The sequence below is a fragment of the Miniopterus schreibersii genome (assembly GCF_964146895.1).
Source record: "Miniopterus schreibersii genome assembly, chromosome: 4".
Lineage (NCBI taxonomy): Eukaryota > Metazoa > Chordata > Mammalia > Chiroptera > Miniopteridae > Miniopterus > Miniopterus schreibersii.
The window spans coordinates 87733565-87752380 of NC_138105.1; the positions used below are offsets into that span (position 1 = coordinate 87733565).

At 47.8% G+C, this 18816-nt stretch overlaps 1 protein-coding gene across 4 annotated transcripts in view; it reads right to left on the reverse strand.

Annotated features, from left to right (window-relative positions):
• Positions 1-4016: 4016 nt before the first annotated feature.
• EBF1 (EBF transcription factor 1) overlaps positions 4017-18816 on the reverse strand; it is a 368046-nt gene continuing 353246 nt past the window's right edge. For all 4 annotated transcript variants that reach the window (XM_081137080.1, XM_081137079.1, XM_081137078.1 and 1 more), the window contains exons 12-16: positions 17540-17605; positions 16305-16482; positions 15545-15724; positions 11550-11744; positions 4017-4481 (exon numbers count right to left, since the gene is read on the reverse strand). In XM_081137080.1, the coding sequence (XP_080993206.1) occupies positions 4450-4481; positions 11550-11744; positions 15545-15724; positions 16305-16482; positions 17540-17605 (651 nt within the window). In that variant the 3' untranslated portion in view covers positions 4017-4449. The remainder of the gene's footprint in view (positions 4482-11549; positions 11745-15544; positions 15725-16304; positions 16483-17539; positions 17606-18816) is intronic.

Consider the following 18816-nt stretch of genomic DNA (forward strand, 5'->3'; position numbering starts at 1 on the left):
AAGGGGAATGAATGAATGAATGAATGAATGAATGCTTCCAATAAACAGGCCTTAAGGAAAGCCGGAGCCAGTGTGCGGAGGTGTGTGTGTCTATTTTATTCTGTGGAGCATTGTGGTGTGCTTGTCCCACTCTAACCATTCCAGACTTTTATTCGAGTATAGATTTGTCTTGTTTGAGATGATGAGTGTCTTGAGGGCAGACGCCTCTTGTTCATTTTTTTAATCTTCTGCATCTGATACAGGGATATGTGTCTAATAGAGAATTCCAAATATGTATATGGAATGACCAAACTAATCAACGTAGATTCCCTTTTTAAGAAAAGGGTGTTAGCTTCTCTGCTTATTAAGTTAATTCGTTACACTGTGACATTATCTCAAATTGGGCTCCATTCCAGAGCGAATGTGTATCAGCAATGCCCAGCACAAATGATCACGGTGGTGGCTGTGTGACACCCTATTAGCTCTGACCATCCCGTTTCTGTTGGTCTACGGCCTATTTGCTGAGTTCTCGAGACATTTTACAAGCGTCATTAACCTTATCATGTCCAACAATTGCAAAGTAGGAAAAGCACGGATTGTGTGCAATGGGGGAGACTTATGATCACGCCGAAACTTAAAGTGCAACGGTTTTACAGGATTATGTACCTACCGGGTGTTTGTGACATGTTCGACTCCATGTAAATTTGGTTTTATCCGACAGGGAGAGTGTCTCCTCCACACGGGATTTAAAACTGTGGCTCCTGCAGGTTATGAGTTCACACGTGCCCCCTCATCTACGAGCCAGGGCACGTAATTAATTGTCCGAAAGGCTCACAGGGATTAATTAGCAGCTGTGTGTGAAGAGCGAGGTTCAGACTTGTAGCAGGGAGGACGGTGTTCTAGCAGGGCTAGGTCTTGGATTCACAGCTCGGGCACAGCGGGGTTCGCGCTGCTGGGCGGGTGAGATGGCCAGGCTCTGGGCTCCTCTGCGGGCCCTGTGGGCACGTGCGCGGCCAGCTGCGGCCAGCAGAGGGCAGCATTACGCTGCGTGTATGCGATTTGCATCCCAGATGAGCAAATCCCCACGGATTTACAAAGAAAGTGGGTGTCCCAGGGCCACCCTAATGTCTCTTCTCTGGGCGTTAACGCTGGTCTGCGTGATTGCAAACACAGGCCCTTTTCACGTGACGTTGGACTCTGGCTCGTCTGAAATATTGAAATGAATACACAACTAGGAGCTGCCATCACAGACAGGAAGTAACTTTAATTAAATATTGTGAAAGTTGAAAAGTTTTTACAGCTTGAATTTTTTGCAAAAAAAAAAAAAAAATTATAACAATCTCTACAGTAGTTAGGTTTCTCTAACAATTGAACTGTACAGTGTGTGTCTATTTAAAAAGTTTGACTAGAAGGTGAAAGGTTAGTAGATTTAGAGATGACTTCTTTAAGCTGCGTTCTAGTACAATGTGAGGCCGGGGCATGTTATGCAATCCAGTCATCCAGAAGCTGTATCCCCCCCCCCCACAACCGAAATCTTAATTTAATCCTCTGTTTCATCTTCTTCTTAAAGCCATATTCTGTATTTAGGGGAACATCTTTTACGTGTAAAAGTTTTGCGTAGGAGAAAGGGGGTCGGAGGGCCAGAGCATCTTTTCATCTAATCCATATAAATAGAGGCCACAAAACACAAATGAAAACCTATCTTAAAGGCTCTTTGGACTTTCAAGAAAAGTTCTAACCGCTACTCATGGCTGACAGAGGGGTGGCGTTTGTTGTCAGGGTCTGAGCCGGACACCTCGACGGGCCCACCGTTCCTTCACAAACAGTTAAGGGGCTCACCAAGACAAAATATGGCTTTAAATTCTACCTATCTTCAGGCCAGCGCTTACCGCACGAATTCAGACAACCTTTCTGAGTACCGAGAAGCAATGCGTCCACCTTGCTTACATTTTCCAGTTTTTATTATTATTATTATTAATCGTCATTATTATTTCTCACTGTGAAAAATCAGCTTTCCTCCCTTCCTCCCTTCCCTCCCGAGACACCCCTCCCCCACCCGCCCCAACCCATAAAAATCGCACTCTGACAGTCTAGTGAAAACCATTGCAAAATCCATATGGGGGCATGCACAGTTGCAGCATTGTTGTAAATTTCTTGCTCTACTAGAAAAAGTTACATTGTCTTAAGGTAACAAAACAGTTCTTTTGTGCTTTTCGATTTCTTTGTTTTTTTTTTCTTTTTTTTCTTTTTCTTTTTTCTTATAATGTTAGTGATGACTGACAGTTCTGGTGCACACTTACAATGTACAAGTGAAATGAGTATGATTTGCATTGTTAAGGCATCCAATCTGCTGGTTTATATTTATGTGAAAGACAGAGGAAATATACAAGCAGACTTAAGAAAGAATGTTCATTGATTTCTATGAAGTTTCTCCCCCGAATTTAATGCACAAAATGCGTCACTCCAGAGGGAGAGATTCCATGCATATTAATAGAGTAAAACAGCATTAGGGTTTGTTTTTTTGTAAGCTTCCAAAGCAAAGGATACATCTTTTTTTTTTTTTTTTTTACTCTACAGAACTAAATGCTACAAGAATAATATGCTACTATTTTTTTTTTTTTGCCATATATTGGAAAAAACTTCTTAACTTACAAATAATACAAAAATAGACAATGGCTTTTGGGTGGAAATTTAAAAAAATTGAAGCATGGTTTAAAACAATACTAAAAATAACTATAAATGAAATGTTTAAAAATCACATTGGAACAGCTAATACAACTGTAGGTGACCAAACAAATACGCACTTTTTCACATAGCAAACATACACAATAAAATAAGTTGGAGGTGGGAGGGAAAGGAAGAAGGGAAAGCAATGTACAAATTCCAAAGATAAATACATTATTTATATGGATATTTTACAAAATCCCCTTTGAAACAGAAAGCCTTTTGTTAATTAACTTTGCAAGTATGTGCAAGCTAAAGGTAGTGAGCTGTTTTTTCCTTTGCAAAATACGCGGTAAAACCTTTTTGTGATATTGAAAAACTGTCTTAAGACATTAAAATGTATAAATAGAACAACAACTTTGGCAAAAAAAAAAATCACAAAAAAATCTACAGTATTTATAACTACATACAAAAACACAACAGCAAAGAAAAAAAAATATATCAGGCAAATGCATCCTCATAGCTTCGCTGCATCTTTGCTATCAATTCTTATTTTTAAGAACACTTCCCAGATAAAGAGAGCAAAAATTGCCGTAGAGCAGAAAACCACGTCTTGGAGGTCTCAACCTGCTTCTCCTTTCTCCCAGTTTCCTTTACTCTTAACTCCAAAGCACTTCGCCTATTCTTTTAATCTACTGTTACAAATGTAAGGGTCCACGGAGGGAGCCCCTCTCTCTGTCTCCGAGGGAGCTGGGGAATACCTGCCACCGGGCCCTCGCGGGCTTTGCGGGGACGGGTGGGACGTCTGCGTCCAGGACGAGTAAACGTCTACCTTGTGAATGGCGGGCGTGGAGGAGGGATTTTGGCCTGACAGCTGGAGGGCAGAGTGTGGAATTCTGTGCCTGGACCCTGTTCCATAAAGATTTGAAGGAGATTCTCACACGGTCTGTGTGCCACCAAGTTCTCAAGAGGCCATGAGCTTCCGGAGAAGTTGACATAATTAAAAGCGAGAATGGTATCAGGTTTAAATATGCAGTTTTAACAATCTGTCTAGAGGCACTGGATTCTTGAGTTGAAGGGAAACATGTGATCACTTAACATCACTTTTTAACTCTCCAGGCTGCATTTATTTACACAGTCACTTAAGACAAAGATATAAAAGAGAGAAATAAGCTTGCACTGCTAAGGGGTGGCGTGGTAAGTTAGATACTGAAAATGCACGGTCTGAGCTAACTACCATTTGATATGCTTTAAGGCGCAAAAGCCGACTCTTAGTTTTCTAAAAAATCTAACTGGCATTCCTATTCTGTCCCATACAAGCTTTTTTTTTTTTTTTCCTTCTTTTTTGGCTTTTTTTCTTTTTTTTTCTTTTTAACTTTTCTGTAAATATCACTTCATTCTCCCGTTACACAGCTTTAAAAACGTCATAAATTAAAACACGGGGTCTTATTTATAGTGTCCCTTGTATACAGCTTTACGGTTTATAAAAGACAAATGACCGCAGAGTTGAGCTTTAAAAAAAAAAAAAAAGTGGAAAGGAAAAGAGGATTTGCTCTTATCAACACAGAATAAATATATCCCCCAAACATCTGGGAGGTACAACTCTAACCAACACCCTGCACTCACAGATCCCTTCCAATTTCAGTACTCGCAAGGTCGGTGATATTGTTTGTTTAAAAATCTGCAGTTATTGTGATTCCTCTGGAAAAGGCCTGAGTTAAAAGTTCCACTCGGGGACTTGTATCAGATTACTCTCTGTAGCAGAATCCAACCTCTTCATTAACAAAATTCTTCAAGGCAATTCTTTCACATGGGGGGAACAATCATGCCAGATATCGCTGTGGAAAGAGAAGACGAGAGTCATTGGTTTTGCCTCCAAACTTCTCACTGAGAAACAAAAAAATACCATGGAATAAAAATACACACCCCTAAGGGGGTTGACTGCTGGCCACAGATGTGCCCCCACCTTCCCTGGGATGAGTCTTTGTATAAAATATACATGTATTTCATTAAGAATGGTAATGTGCCAGCCCCTGTATGTGTGTTTAACAGAGCAGAAGAGTCTAAACATCCCTCCGAGTCTGATTTCCGTTTTAAAACATCCCTGGAAAGCGGCACAGGTTGAATGCCGTTGGGGAAGTCACAGGCCCAAACCTTGCAAAACAAGGAGAATTCTCAAGTCGTCGCTCTTTTCTCTCCTCTCCCCTTTACTTCCAAAGTATAGAATGAATGCCTAGTCCGTCCCGGCTGCCAGCACTTGAGAAGGCCGCAGGTCGCCCTGTGCCCTCTGCCAGCTCCACGGCTGAGCCCCTGCATGCAGCCTGAGCGCCCGCTCTGTCCTCGTGCCCGGCCGAGGCAGCTGCGGCAGGCCTTGTCCCTGGCCTGTGACGCTGGGAGGCAGCCTGGGGGAGGAGGAGAAGCAGGGGTGCATGAAAGCCCAGAGTGCCTCCGGTACCCCTGCTGCCCTCAGGCTTCTAGAATGGTCTCAACCTGCCCCTAGAGATCTGCAGCCTAGGAAAGCTGGGGCGAGATCCTGGGGAGGGGGGTGGGGGTGATCAGAAATCTCTCCAAGTGTCCAGGGTTAGGATGCCGCACGGAATGTTTGGAAGAGCATGGAATCCGACAGACCGGGGTCCAACCTCTGGCTTCCCTGCTTAGTGTGTCCCCCTGAGGTCGCCGTGCCTCCCCAGCTAGAACATGCAGTTAATTGGTATTTGCAAATGCTGAGATACTGCTAGGGTGCGGAAGATTTAGGTAAAATTACGTAGGGAAGTGCCTGGCCTGGGTTCCGCTCCTCAGAAAGACCTAACAGAGATTAGCTGCTGTTCTTTCTAACCCATCCCTTCTGCCGCTAACCTAGCTGTGTGACCTTGGGTTAGTTGTTTAACTTCTCTGGGCTGTTTCCTCTGATATCCAATAGGTATCAGGCCATCCAGCACACTTCACGTGATGGATATGAGGAGTAAAGGGATGTCTGAAACACGGTTAATACAATGTGGCAACTTTGAAATACAGGGAGAGAGAGATGCTTACATGAGAAGCAAGCAGCAGCCATCTTTGGCTCCCAGTGACGGCTTAGCGTGCTGTCAGGCAGAGAAAGTCATTGCTTTCTTTTTATTGGCAATTCTAAATTTAAATTAATTGTTCTTGTCAGTGATGACTGCATCTAGGAAGTGACCCTCTTCATTTCCCAAATCTCATGTCTGGAGGAATGTGCCATTAAAAAAACACACACAACAACTGAACCCCAATGAACCCCAATCTTGCAGTAGACACAGGGAAGCTGGGTGGGGCTCTGAGCCCTCGGGCCCCCCCACACCGCGTGCTTCCCCTCCCCCACCCTGACATTTTAGACTCAATTAAAAAAAAAATAAGTATTTTGCCAAACACTTTTTCCGTTAATTTTTAAACCCATCTGTATTCACAAGGAAATTTAATCCACATGTTTCTGATTCATTTACACGTAAATCATCCAAATGTTGTTTTGCAAGAGCCCTTTTGCAGTCCAAAAGCTCCTGGAGTCTTTTTCTTAAGCCCTCAAAAGCCATTTTTCTTAGAAACAGGAAGTGTCTCTTGCCAAATGCAGACCAGCTTAAACCCCCAAAGATTTGGGATCAGTTGGAAACATAGCTCCCCTAAGATTCAAATGAGCCCTAGATTTGACTGAAACAGGGAGCTCGGTATTTCAATCCAAGCCTTAACCTGAGAATTCAAGATGCTCGTAGCTCCAAAGGCCAGGGAGGGGTAGGGAGGGGGAGGAGGTCCCTGCGTTGTGCCAGGTCAGCACCCTCCACCTCCCTAAGGACCCCTCCACCCCGGCCGGCCGGCGGTGGGTGCAGGCAGCCTTGGTAAAGGCAGGCCTTTCTTAGCCTATGGCGAAAGAAGCGTCTCCTCCTGCCTCCCACCAAAATCCACTGTGTGCCCGGCATTAAAGGGCAGTCCCCCCACAGCGAAGCCAGGTAATCAGGCAGCGTCAATAGGATGTAAAGCAAAGTAGAAAACTGACAAGCTTCCTGCTAATTAGGTCAGTGGATTCAGCCAAGATTGATCAGTCGGGGCCTGTAAACATCCCATTTGGATGTCCAGAATTTAAAAAAAAAATCTAAGCAGTGTTTTGGTACCTGGCATGATGTGGTGTTGGAATAATTAGACTAAACCTCCACTAGGGCCACGCTGAGCATCACAACACAAGGCTAACTGAGGTGCTAGTCCACAGCTAACAGCTCTTCTTAATCTGGCATGCCGGGGTTGCACAGCCCAGCGCCCCGAGAGGCCAGGCTGGGACGAATGCCCTGAGTGGGGCGTGAGGTGGCTCCCCCGGGGGCACACTTTCCTTAGAGGGGCCAGTGACTCAGCTCCCGCCAAATGCTGCTGTGCAGGAAGGCCTGCCCCCAGCCGCCAGGTCTGAGCTATTTCAGGAGAAGTAAAGGTGTGGGTTTAAAAAAATAAATAGCTCAGTTTACATAGGTTAGCAAATAATTAAAATCAAACAAACAAACGTATCTGAGGGTATCTAGTGGGTGGCTTTGGTCTGCCACACTCCCTGCCTCTCCGTCTCTGGCCCTCAGATGTCTCTGGAAGTCTGAGGAAAGCCATGGGCCTCTCTCCAGAAGGCCCCTGTGTACCTACACCTAGAACTCTGCATGTTACACCAGGGGCTACAGCTCCCTGTGTCCCACCTGCGACTCCCTAAAGTCCAGATGCAGAACCCTTACTGAGAGTGAATTTTGGGACAAGATCATCGTTTGTGGCCTCTGAGCTCAGACACCTCTAAAGAGGCCTTTTCATAAACAGACCTCTCTGCAGGGTCCCTCCCAGAGCTACTGGGAGCTGTTTTTCTTGTATCTGTGCTGCAATCCTCAGGATTACTTATGTGGGTGAGAGGGATGGGTGTCTGAAGCCTGGAATGTTCCAGAAATGCCGCTGGCACGTCAACTTGCCCAAGTGGGGCCCATGAAGATTTCCATGAGGACACAACTCTCTCAGAGGCCACACGGACCAAGTCATCACAAGACCGAGGTGACTGCCATCCTTCCCGGCAGCTGAGTGACCACGTCTTGTGACAAGAGCTCAGAAGACTATGGGCTTGAAAGGCAGTGCTTTTTTCAGTACAGTTTCCACATCTGGGTAAGAACAAGACAAAATAGAAAGTTCTGCAGGGCTGGGGGACTGTGGAATGACAAGGCAGAGTGTGGCCTTCCCTGAACCACCATCTGAGTAAGAATAAGGAGCTCACCAGGAGCAGAATGAGGGGAGATCTTGCACAAACTGAACACATGCATCAGGAAAAAGACAACTGCACAAGATTCGCACCTGAGCCAGAGAGTCATGTGCTTCAATGCCCCTTCCTCCACGTCCCTGTGCCCGAATCCGACCTGCCCTTCACAGCCACTCCCTGAGGCTGGTCTGCGCTCTCCCTAGCCTTCCCTCTGAGCCTCCACAGCGGGGAGCCCAGCCTCCCTCAGGCAGACCTGCCCTTTTTACTGTGGTGTTTGTTACATTTCTCTTCATACAGGGAAAGTTTTTAAGGTGATGACTGTGTAGTCTACATGGGCCTGGCCCAGTGGCTTGGCATAGTGTGGCCAGAGCACATAAGGCTTTGCATGGAGTCAGTCTGCCTGGGCGTTAGCCCCAGGCTCCCCCTACTTGCTAGCTGCGTAACACTCGATAAGCTGTCTTGGCTCTAAGTCTTAGTTTCTGCATCTGTAAAGTGGGGACAGTAAACAGCCTACCTCAGAGGGTGGTGGGGAGGTTGAGAGGATGCAGAAGCCAGGCTGGGATCAAGCCCCCCCCGCATGTTAGTGGCTGGGACCATGGTCATCTCCATCATGTGAGGCTGCAGTCACTAGTGGAGGCTGAGAGAGGGATACTGGGGAGAAAGTCTTTAAGGAGTTGGCTTAACAAAAACACCAGATGAGGTGAAATTAGCAGCGTGGTAGTTGGAGGTAATAGGCCTTTAAAATCCTGAAGCCGCCTAACTGTGTCACCTCTAAGCTGATTTTACATAGTCAATTTGCTTCACCAGCTCTTCCTTTGTCACTTGTCCTGTCTTAATGATCACAATCCTCAACTAGGTGGGTCCAAGGAAGGAGTAGGGGCTACTGTGACGTTGAAAAAGAGGAGGGATGCAGCGCACTAGAGATTCATACCTGCAGGTCTAGAACCCATCTGTGTCCTGTTTGTAATAGAAGTTAGAACTAAAGCGTTACTTCATCTTCCACTTTCTAAATCCAGTTCTAGGAGCCCACAGTCAGACCGTCACCTCTCCCAGGGAGACCCAAGACCCCAAGCAGGAGCTCCCTGGAGTTACCGGAGCGGCCCATCCGCTGGGATTGTGTGCCGAGGGCGCGCAGGGCCCCCGCCAGGTGGGTGTCATGGTTGCAAGTGGAGCAGGCAGGGAGCAGGGAGGAGGGTGGCTTCAGAAAGGAGGGGGGCGTCAGAATTTACTTTAATTTCTCCACTCATACCTCTACCGCCACCCCCCAAAAAGTAGGGACGTCTGGCCCGTGACAGTTTTGGAAAAACAAAAACCAGTAGAAAGAATCTCCTGGGCATGTGCTCAGTCAGGAGGAAAGGGCAGTGTCCTTACAACAGCAAATCCAGCCAGTGTGTTCCCGAGTCACCCCTCAAACCCTCACGCTCTGCATCTTAGAGACGCGGCTGGTCATCAGAAGTGGGGGTTATCTGTGCTTTTGGAATCTGTGCAGACTTGGGTTAGAAACACCCTGGGAGGGGACAAATGCACAAATGGTGTATGTGTCCCCATCTTGAAGCCACCTCATCATTACTTACACACACACTCCTCCACAACCAGATGTTCCCAAGTCCAGGACCCTTCTCCCTCCCTGGTCTGCATGGCCTGGGAGGACACTCGGCCTGGCCCAAGGGCTGCTGCTCACCTAAGTCACTGTTGGCCTGGAGACAGCTGCCGACCTTCCCAGAGCCACTGCCTCCCGAGCACCGCCTCTCAGCTGTGATCACAAGCCCCATTACACCTTGCTCCTGACGCCAACTCTATGTTCAACGGAGGCCGTGCCTGGCAGCTCACATTCAGCAGGTTTCTGCTTTCCATATGTTTCATCCTTACTTAAATCCATTATGAGTTATGTTCACTTGAGCAGTTTATCCCTAGTTTGCCAGACAGAGGTGTACTGAGGGAGACAGAGCATTATTTTTAGCTACAAAGAGCCAGACTTGCATGAATGGGTGGCACCCCTTTGTGGGGGTGGGCATCTCCTAGCATGAATAATATCGCCTGAGATGTAGTTTCACAGTCAGAGTACCTTCCTTTTCCCTCCAAGAAGACAGCTCTGCCAGTGTGTGCATGAGGGAGGGGCACAGGCACGCTCCATCAGCCACAGGCTTGGGCCGTGCTGGGCAGACCTGCCAGCAGGCTCTGAGAAACATTTGGCCGAGCCCTTCTGGATCACGAGGTGTGGGTTCAGTTTTGGCCCCATCAGTCCTAGCTGTGTGACCTTGAGCAAAGTGGGCCTTAATTTCCCCATCTATACAGTGAGGACTGTACTGACCTCACAGGGTTTTCAGGAGAATCGATGTAAGGTTCCATCAATATAAAGTGTCTGGCACAGAGTACACATGTGTATGAGTATAAATAAACATACATACAGTTACACATAAGAAACAGGGCTGAGAAGTCCCAAGTGAGTCTGCTGCCCTCCTGACCCCTGCCAACCTCCCTGGCTGACCCCTATCAGTGAAGGTGAGCCTGCTGGCCACTGAAGGAAGGCACCGTGGGGGACTGTGTAAGCAGGGGTTAGGAGCACACCCCCAGCGTGTACTGGCCAGGGCTGTGAGCAGGTATTCTCCTTACGCTTCAGTTTTACCACCTGTACAATGGAGCTCATAATAGTGCTCGTATTTCATCAGGACATTGTGGCAATTAATTAAGATAAAGTGCCTCTTCCATGCTCAATAAATGGTAGCAGATTATTTAATTGATGTTATTTCTTGACAGCTGCCTTAGGAATCCTGGACACATCTGTGTTACCTCCTCTGAGTAGTAAAGGGCTTGGGAGATGGAAAGAGGAGATGCATTTTTGAGCCTGAGTTTGAAAACAGCTTCTGCCGGGCCAGCTGTTGGAAGTCATGCACTCTGACTGTGAGTACCTATCACATAACCCTGCTGTGGCAGAACAAATGAGGTCATGCAGGTCAACACCACAACACAATGCCAGCACATGAGAAAAATGTAAGTGGTGGACCCATTTTAAAAGTGGGGTTTTTTCTCTCAATGAACAAAAATGTCACTTCAACTCTTGGTAACTCCATTATTTTCTATATACCATGATGGGGAAGAGATTGAACAATATGAACCCAAATACTCTAGTGGGGTTTCTGGTTGCCAGTAGTAAGTCTTGGGCCTTTGGTCTATGATGCTCTAATGTCAGGGCTCTGATCAGGCCATGGCTCGCCCCCTCCCCATTCTCAACCCCACACACGTTCATTCTGACACAGCCAACAGGAAGGGAATGTTGAGTGACCTACTTCAGGAGAAGGTCAGTCCTGGGAGAGACCCTGCAGTGGAGAACTTGCTAGAGTCCACAAAAGACTGGTCTGATTATGGCGACCACAGGGAATGAGAGAGGAGAAAAGAGAAACGATGGCATTAGTAAGCAGAAACAGTATTCTGAAGCAAATCCCGGGCCTGAGCAGAATTGCTGGAGTTGGAAAGAGGACTGCTCAGGCAAGACCAGCAGAGGAGAGGTGGGTAGGGCCGGGCCAGGGCCATGGAGAGTGAACACAAAAGAACAGAAGAAAGGAGGGCAGAGAGAAGCAGGCAGGCCCACACTGGTGCCCTCGGCAGCAGAGAGGCATCTGCTTCAGGCCCTGGCCCTGGGAGGTGGAGTGAGGGCATCTGTTTGGCCCGGGTGGGGCCTGGGGCTTACCTTGCAGGCTGTTCCCGTTGGTGCTGGTGCAGGTGGGAGGCGGGGAGGTCTGGGGTCTGACGACTGGTGCAAAAGCACTCTTCTGTTTCACGGCTGAGACCATGTTGGCTGGTGAGAAGGAGAAGATGCCGGAGGAGCTGCTGCAGTTAGAGGGGAGGCTTGTAGAAGAGGCCATGGTAGGGCTGGATGGCACGACTGGGAGGGGCAATGGGAAAGCAGAAATTAGCAGCTCTCCTAACATCCCGACACGAGGTGGCTCAGAGCTGACCCTTACCCTGCCTCCCTGCTCAGGCTGTCCCTCCAGCATGAGCCTTCCCTGAACTCTGGGGAGCTTGTCCACTTTCATCATTTAGCACTGGGTATGCACTACCTTTCGGTGGTGGTGATCTTGTGTGTTTACTGTGGGTCTACTATGTGCCAGGAGCATGCTAGGCCCTGGGGTGCCCCATGTCAGGGAACAAAGTGCTCTTATAAGGATTGAAGTAGCACAAAATAGCAACAAAAGTGAGCATGGCCAACTTCGTAGAGGTAGGGAATGGAAACCAGAAAACCAGAGGTTTCGCAGAGGAGGTGTCAGGGAAAGCATTCCAGGACCTAACGTGAGGTTCTAGCAAAGGGGCTGGGGATGAAGGCCAGCCTGAGGGGGCATGGTCACTGCCGGAATGAGAGGTGTGAGGAAGAAGGGCGACTGGAGGCAACACCAGGATTCCAACTTCAGGCCCTGGCAGCTGGTGATGTGTATGCATGAGCCCCCTTTTTCCCCATGAGGTTATGGGTTCCTTAAGGATATGACTGTAGCTTGATGCCCCATGACACAGAGATCAGTGGGTAGGCGGCAAGGTGGATACACAGACTGCCAAGTGCAGCATTTGTAGCTAATACAGAACTGCAGTCAACGTTCCAAATTCCCTCTATCCCCCAAGGAGTGGTACATAAATGTCTGTGAATTAATAAGCACTAAGTAGGAGCCTTATGTAAATACCCCCAGTCAGTAATAGTGAGCGTGTGGATTATCGATGAGGGGAGAACTGTCTTTGGCAATTCAGAGAGAAAGAACACCTAGCTGCTTAAGTATATGAAAGAGGATTGGAGACCCACCTCCTCTACCAACCACAGTCCTCTCAGCCTGGCCTTTCATCTTTTGCTAGTTGCTAATTATCTCTTGATTACTTTAGGAGACAGAGATTGTTGCGCACGCTAAGCCGTCTACACTCAAGACTGGTATTCTCAGCCACTCACCTGCTAGCACCTTCATCTCCTGGGGAAAAGTCTGAATGCTGTCCAGGGATTCCCAGGCACTTAATTCAAATTCTAGGTACTTCCTTCTACTGTTTTATTTCTCACACTACGCTATGAATATTATATATTGCTTTATCATTCACAAGAATCTTCACATCTTTTCCATCTTATGCCATTGGCCAAGCAAGCTTAAGTTGGGGCCTATTACATGCTTTTCACACCTGAGCTAACGGAGCAAGCTGAGACTCCGAAAACAGTCCAGTGACTTGCCCAAGGGGCATAGCTGCAATGCTGAAGCCAGGAGCCACACCCCAATCAGTGCTCTTTCTACCACACTACCCTGCCAAGGAAAAAAAGAGCCAGGGGGAAAGCGCCCCCTCCTAAGAGCCCACCGAAGTCCCAATGGCTGTTGAGGTGGCCTTACCCTTGGCCTACTAACTTCAGAAAGGTAAGGAAGTGGGAATCAAACCCGTCACAGGCAGCAACGGCCATTGGGGAAGCAACCTGACCCCTCACAATCAGTCCTCAGTGGTACACAACCGAAACACACCACATGCTTTATAAAGAGCCGCCAAACTCAGAGTTTCCACAAACATTTCCTAAACTCTACTTTTTCTTTTAATGAGGCCAGCATTTTTACACATCTCTTAGGATTTTTAAATGTGAAAATACGCTCAATAATAACATCCATTTAAATAGCAAAACTCCTGCACTGGAGGTTTGGTTTTTAAATATTCCTAGACTTGAAATCCTGCTGGTTCACTGAGGAAGGCAATTAATCTCGTTGGCAAATGTGATCATGATGTATATTTAGAGGTGGGGAATTTGGAGGGGGTGGTGAACAGAGGAAGGGGTGAAACACAGTCAAGCAGTCCCATTTGTTACAACATTATTAGTTACCAGCCAGCACCCCAGAAAGTGTGCTCACCAGTGGAATGTCTTCTTTTACTTTCTTTATTCTGTGAGGGATTTTTCAACATGAGTGGTTTATGAATAATTGTTATGGAGGCGAAAATTCAAATCTGCTGGGCTTTGTGTTTATTTGTGCTTATTGTTTTATTTGCATTTATGCAGATAAAACCATCCCATCTGAGAGCTTATTTGAGAATTTAACACTATATTTGTGAGCACTGAGGAAATCAATTAATGGAAATTAAGTGTTCAGAGTTTCACAGTCTGACAGACACAATCTCAGGCTGAAGTCACCTGGTGTCTGCCCAGGATTGAGAAGGCAGAGCAATCCAAGCCCTTAAATTGAATTGCTACCATATAGCAATTAGTTTATTGATTTAATTAAGAATGCCACCTTTTAATTTTCATGTCATGATGGAAACATTTTCTGATTGAGTAGATGGGAGAACACTGAACTGATAGATCTATGGGAAACAACTTCCCATGAATCAAAACCTATGTGGAACTGGCCCCTAACATCGACTCTAAAGCAGACAGACATCAAGTAGGCAGATTATTGGGGGGGGGGGGGGGGCGGTGGACTTTAAATGTTCAACAAGCTGCTGATTCCAAACAAAGTAGAAATATAAAAATTTAACACACACTGAACCCAAAAACTCACCCAGAAAGCAAAAGGCCCCAAGCATTGCTTTCAGGAAAAAGTTCATCCAAAGGCCAAGACTGAGCTTTCCTCTTTCAAAGGCCTAGCACTCTCCACTTTCCATTACTAGACAGCAGAATAGTCAGTATTTTCAGCCAAGACTCTTTTCAAAAAATCATGAATATCCTTTCATTGAATAGCACACCTTCTGTCACTCTACAAACATCCAAGTTTGGCCACACTTCACACAACAGTCACCCACACTGTCCAAGATGAACTTGGTTGTCTATGTAAAAACCTCAGAGAGAGACTGAGAGAAAAGTCACATGGCATTTTACATGTAACCAGCTCATTGAGGTTTTCTTTAGGTGCAATCTAAATGTGGTACCAAAATTTTTAAGACAGGCACCAAAGAACATTTATTGTGTGTATATGTGTGTGTGTGCATCTGTGTGTTTATTGTGCCAGATTTTTGAAAAAAATAATTTTTTTCCATTGGTTGGTTTTTCTTAAGTACATATCAAACACAAAGGGGGAAAATTCCAAGCATTAAAAACAAAGGAAAACGGATTCCCCCCTAGAACCTCCAGGAGGAGCCCAGTCCTGCCAACCCATTGTGGACCTCCGACCTCTAGAGTTGCAAGGTAATAAAGTAGTGTTGTTTTAAGGCACTAAAACCAACAAGCGAGTCATATTCCTAAAGGGAGAGTTTAAGTTCTAGACAGGTGTTACTGTGCTACATCACCTGCACCTCGTATTATTATCATTTCATCATTATGATTAGTACTTGGATTTACTGAATGTGCTTCCCATGGGCCAGGCACCAGGACCAGCTCATTGCATGCCTTTTTTTTTTTAATCAAAGTCTCACAACAATTGTATGGAGTGGAGGCTAGTTCCTTCCCCATTTTACAGATGAGAAAACTGAGGCTTGGAGAGGAGATCAACTGGTGGCCCAGGGCCACCAGTTAGTGACCCTTCTCCGTCGGACTCCCACCTTGGGTTCTTACCATGACATCATCATGCCGTGTTAGGGAGGCTTTGTGGGGAGAAAGGTGAGCCACGGCGGGCAACGCTGTGAGCTGGAGGCAAGGGGGCCAGCAGCAGCATCACTGCGTCAGCCCGGGCAGGGCGCGCACTGTGCGGGGCGCTGAGCTCCCCGCCTGCAAACGTGCAGAAGCGCAGGGCGCACGTCTGTACTCACTGGCGTAGGGCGAGTTGGCTGCCGAGCCGTTGAGGAAGGTCGGGGAGCCGCCCAAATTGGACATAGCGGCTGTGCCGTATCCGTTCATGCTCGTGGTGACCGAGTTGTAGTTGGTCTGCTGGGGGGTGGTGCTCGGCACGTACCCGTGCGGTGATACGCTGCTTGAGTTGCGGGTGAAACCTGAGAGGTGGGGACGACAGCAGGGGTGAGGGTGGTGGCCCCGATGGGGCGGGGAGGCGCTGTTTTCTACCCCCCTCACCACGCCCTGGAGGGAAGGGGTCGGGTGGTTCATGCGCAGGGTCGGTGGCGCCAGCTCTGTGATTAAAATGGGAAGCGAGCACCAGGCGCACGTCTTCGGAGATCATAAATACTTAGCAGGGCCTATAAATCGTCATTTTGGAGCAGAAATAAATCCCAATCTGGGAGATGCACCCTGAAGCTAACAGGTGCCTGTTCCCGGGGCGCGGATGACGCGCTTGGGCCCCTCTGCGGTCTGTCGCTCGCGGTTTCTGGGGAGAAGTGGAGCGCAGAGGTGGCCCGGTGCACGCGTCTCACCAGCCCCCTCCACCAGATTCCCAGACAAAACAGCTAGAACCAAAGTGCTACAATAGTGTCTGATGCACACTAACTAGGAACCTCCCCTTCTGGGAAAAAACTTGTACATACAAATAAGTTTTGTGCCAAATAAAGGGGGAGGGTGGTGTAGCTTAAGGTTGGGAGGGGACGGGGGAAAGGGGAGGGAGACAAGAGGGCTCCTGACCCTGATTGGTGGCCTGCGAGGCCTCGGAGACATTCACGGCCAGTTGTCCGCTGAAGGAATTCACGCCCATCATTCCCGCGTGGACCGAAGTGTTAGTGAGCGCCGGGAGCTGGCTGTGGTTGCGGGGGACGCTGTACAGGGCCTCCGCGATGTCAGCCGCCCTCTTCAGAATAATCTCCTGGAAAGTGAAAGGCGCACCCCGTTAGCCACCCCACCACACTCCCAGCAACGCCCTTGTCCAGCTGCTGGCCGCAGGCCGTGCTCCCAGCTCCCCGCCGTGGAACTGTGTTCACTTCTGCGCCCGTCTCTGCAGACCTCTGGGTTTAGTCTCACTGTCATCACGCCCATATCATAAAACGGAACCGAGGCTCCCAGAGGTGAAGACCTGACTTAAGGAGACGCCTTAAATATAAAATCATCATTGATGTTTCTCTCTCTCCCTCTCCCTGAAATGAATAAAGATATATATTTAAATATATATACATATATATGTATTTGGCAGAGCTGGCCTGCAGAGCCCCATCTGCCTGACTTCGGAAGCCCATTATCAAAGCCTGCCTTCTGCACCACCTCACAGTATGTGACCGCGCCATGGGATTTCCCTTCCCCACCAGGCACACACAGGAACTGGGGGGCTACACGCACACGCATGCACACACACACATGTCCTGCAGCTCGGCTCTCCTGCTGGAGTGAAGGGCAGGTGGTAGATAACTATCTGTGTCCCCAAGTATTAGTACGACTGTGTCCCCTGGACCTTGATTCAGGTGACACAAAAATAGGAGTGAGTTATTTGTCAGACTCATAGTTTCCTGAGCAACTTGCATCCTATACGTGGACTTGCTGTATGAAATAGAAGCAGACAATTATATTCAGATCCTGTTATATGTTTTAAGAGAAGACGTTAAGCCCCCCCTTCTCCCTCCTCAATTGGCTTGAAAACCTGAAGAATAAAAATAAAGCACCAGCAACTCTCCTCCTCCTTTAAGAAGTACTTTTCCAGGGAAGGGTACGTTTTAAACAGAGTGCCTCTTCTCGTAAGGAAAACGATCCCATAGGAAAGGCAATAAAAATTTTACAAAAGAAGAGAGAACGGAATAGCTTTGCAACGTGACGTGTCTGAATGGCTTAAACTGGACGCGTGCAGGGGCTTTTACAGTTTTCACGCTTTTTCATCCCACGAAGGAGCCTGAGGTCCCGGCCGCGCGGAGCCCGAGGGAGGCCCGCTCGCTCACCTGGTTGTTGTGGGGCATCCCGTAGAGCGCCTCCACCAGGTCCGCGGCCCTCTTGAGTATGACCTCCTGTCGGGAGAGAAGCGGACAGTCCTGAGTGAAAGCAGGTTCTCCTTACCACGGTCACATTCTGGCCACACTTTGCCAAGCTGCGCTTTGAAGGCAGCAGCTTGGGGAACCCCGGGAATGGCGCTAAATCACCAATTTGTCCCCGTTCACATACACACTTAATCGAGTCAAAAGGTGAGCATCGTTGGCGCTGCAAGATAAAATACATCACTCAACCGTGCGCCATGGGCACGGGGAAGCGCCCGTGTGTTTATTGCCGAGTACAATTGCGAGGTCATTTACTAGATGACTACAATCGATGTCGTTTGGTGCATGTTATGAATCCCTAAGATGCGTTTATTTTGCACTTAATTGCTTATTCTAGGAACCATGACCTTATCAGACAGGTCATTTTCGAGGGATTTCCAATCAATCTTCGGCTGGTAGAAGCATGTAGCATTAAACTTCTTTCCTTTATCTCCCGTGTGGCACAGTCACGGCATTGGGGGGGGGGGACATAGTCAACCCACACACCGAGGCGTCCAAGGCTCTCACAGAAGGATTCAGCCGCTCCCAGCCACTCCCCCGGCACCGGTTCCCACGGCTGGCAGCGCCTCCCTTGTAGTGGTTCTCTGTTCCGGCGCTGGGGCTGGCTGTCATCTTCCACGTTCGCTCATTCACTCACCTCCTAGAGCTGGGCTCTGTGGCTCACCCCCTCTGAAGAAAAAATATCTCCCTCTTTTCATTCAGGTGGGCTTCCCTGTTCAGCTGGCCTGCTTGTTTCCAATAATACGGGCACTCTACAAAAGTGTGGGGGGTGGTAATTTTGTTGTTGTTCTAACCAAAAGCAATCGTTCCCTCTGCATTCTGCCCTAGTTTTCTGCAGATTCGTTTATAATGGAGTGTGGGAAGGAAAGGTAAGCTCGAGACGTGTAGAATGGAGGCCGACCAGAGAACCGAACCGACCAGAGTACAGGTGTGTATGGCTATCAGAGGTGACTTGCAAAAAGGTATGTTTCCAATCTTTTTCTGTGGGTAAAAGTTTCAGAAAGAAGTCTTAACTTTAGACAATCGATTTCTGCGTGGAGCAGCAGTGCCTGTGCTCAATTTTCATACACTGGAGACGCTGATCAGAAAATAGGGACATAATTGCATTCATTTTGCCGTCACCATAGCCTCTTCAAAATCTCTGGAACAAGTCTTGAAATGACAAGCATTGAGACACATATTAG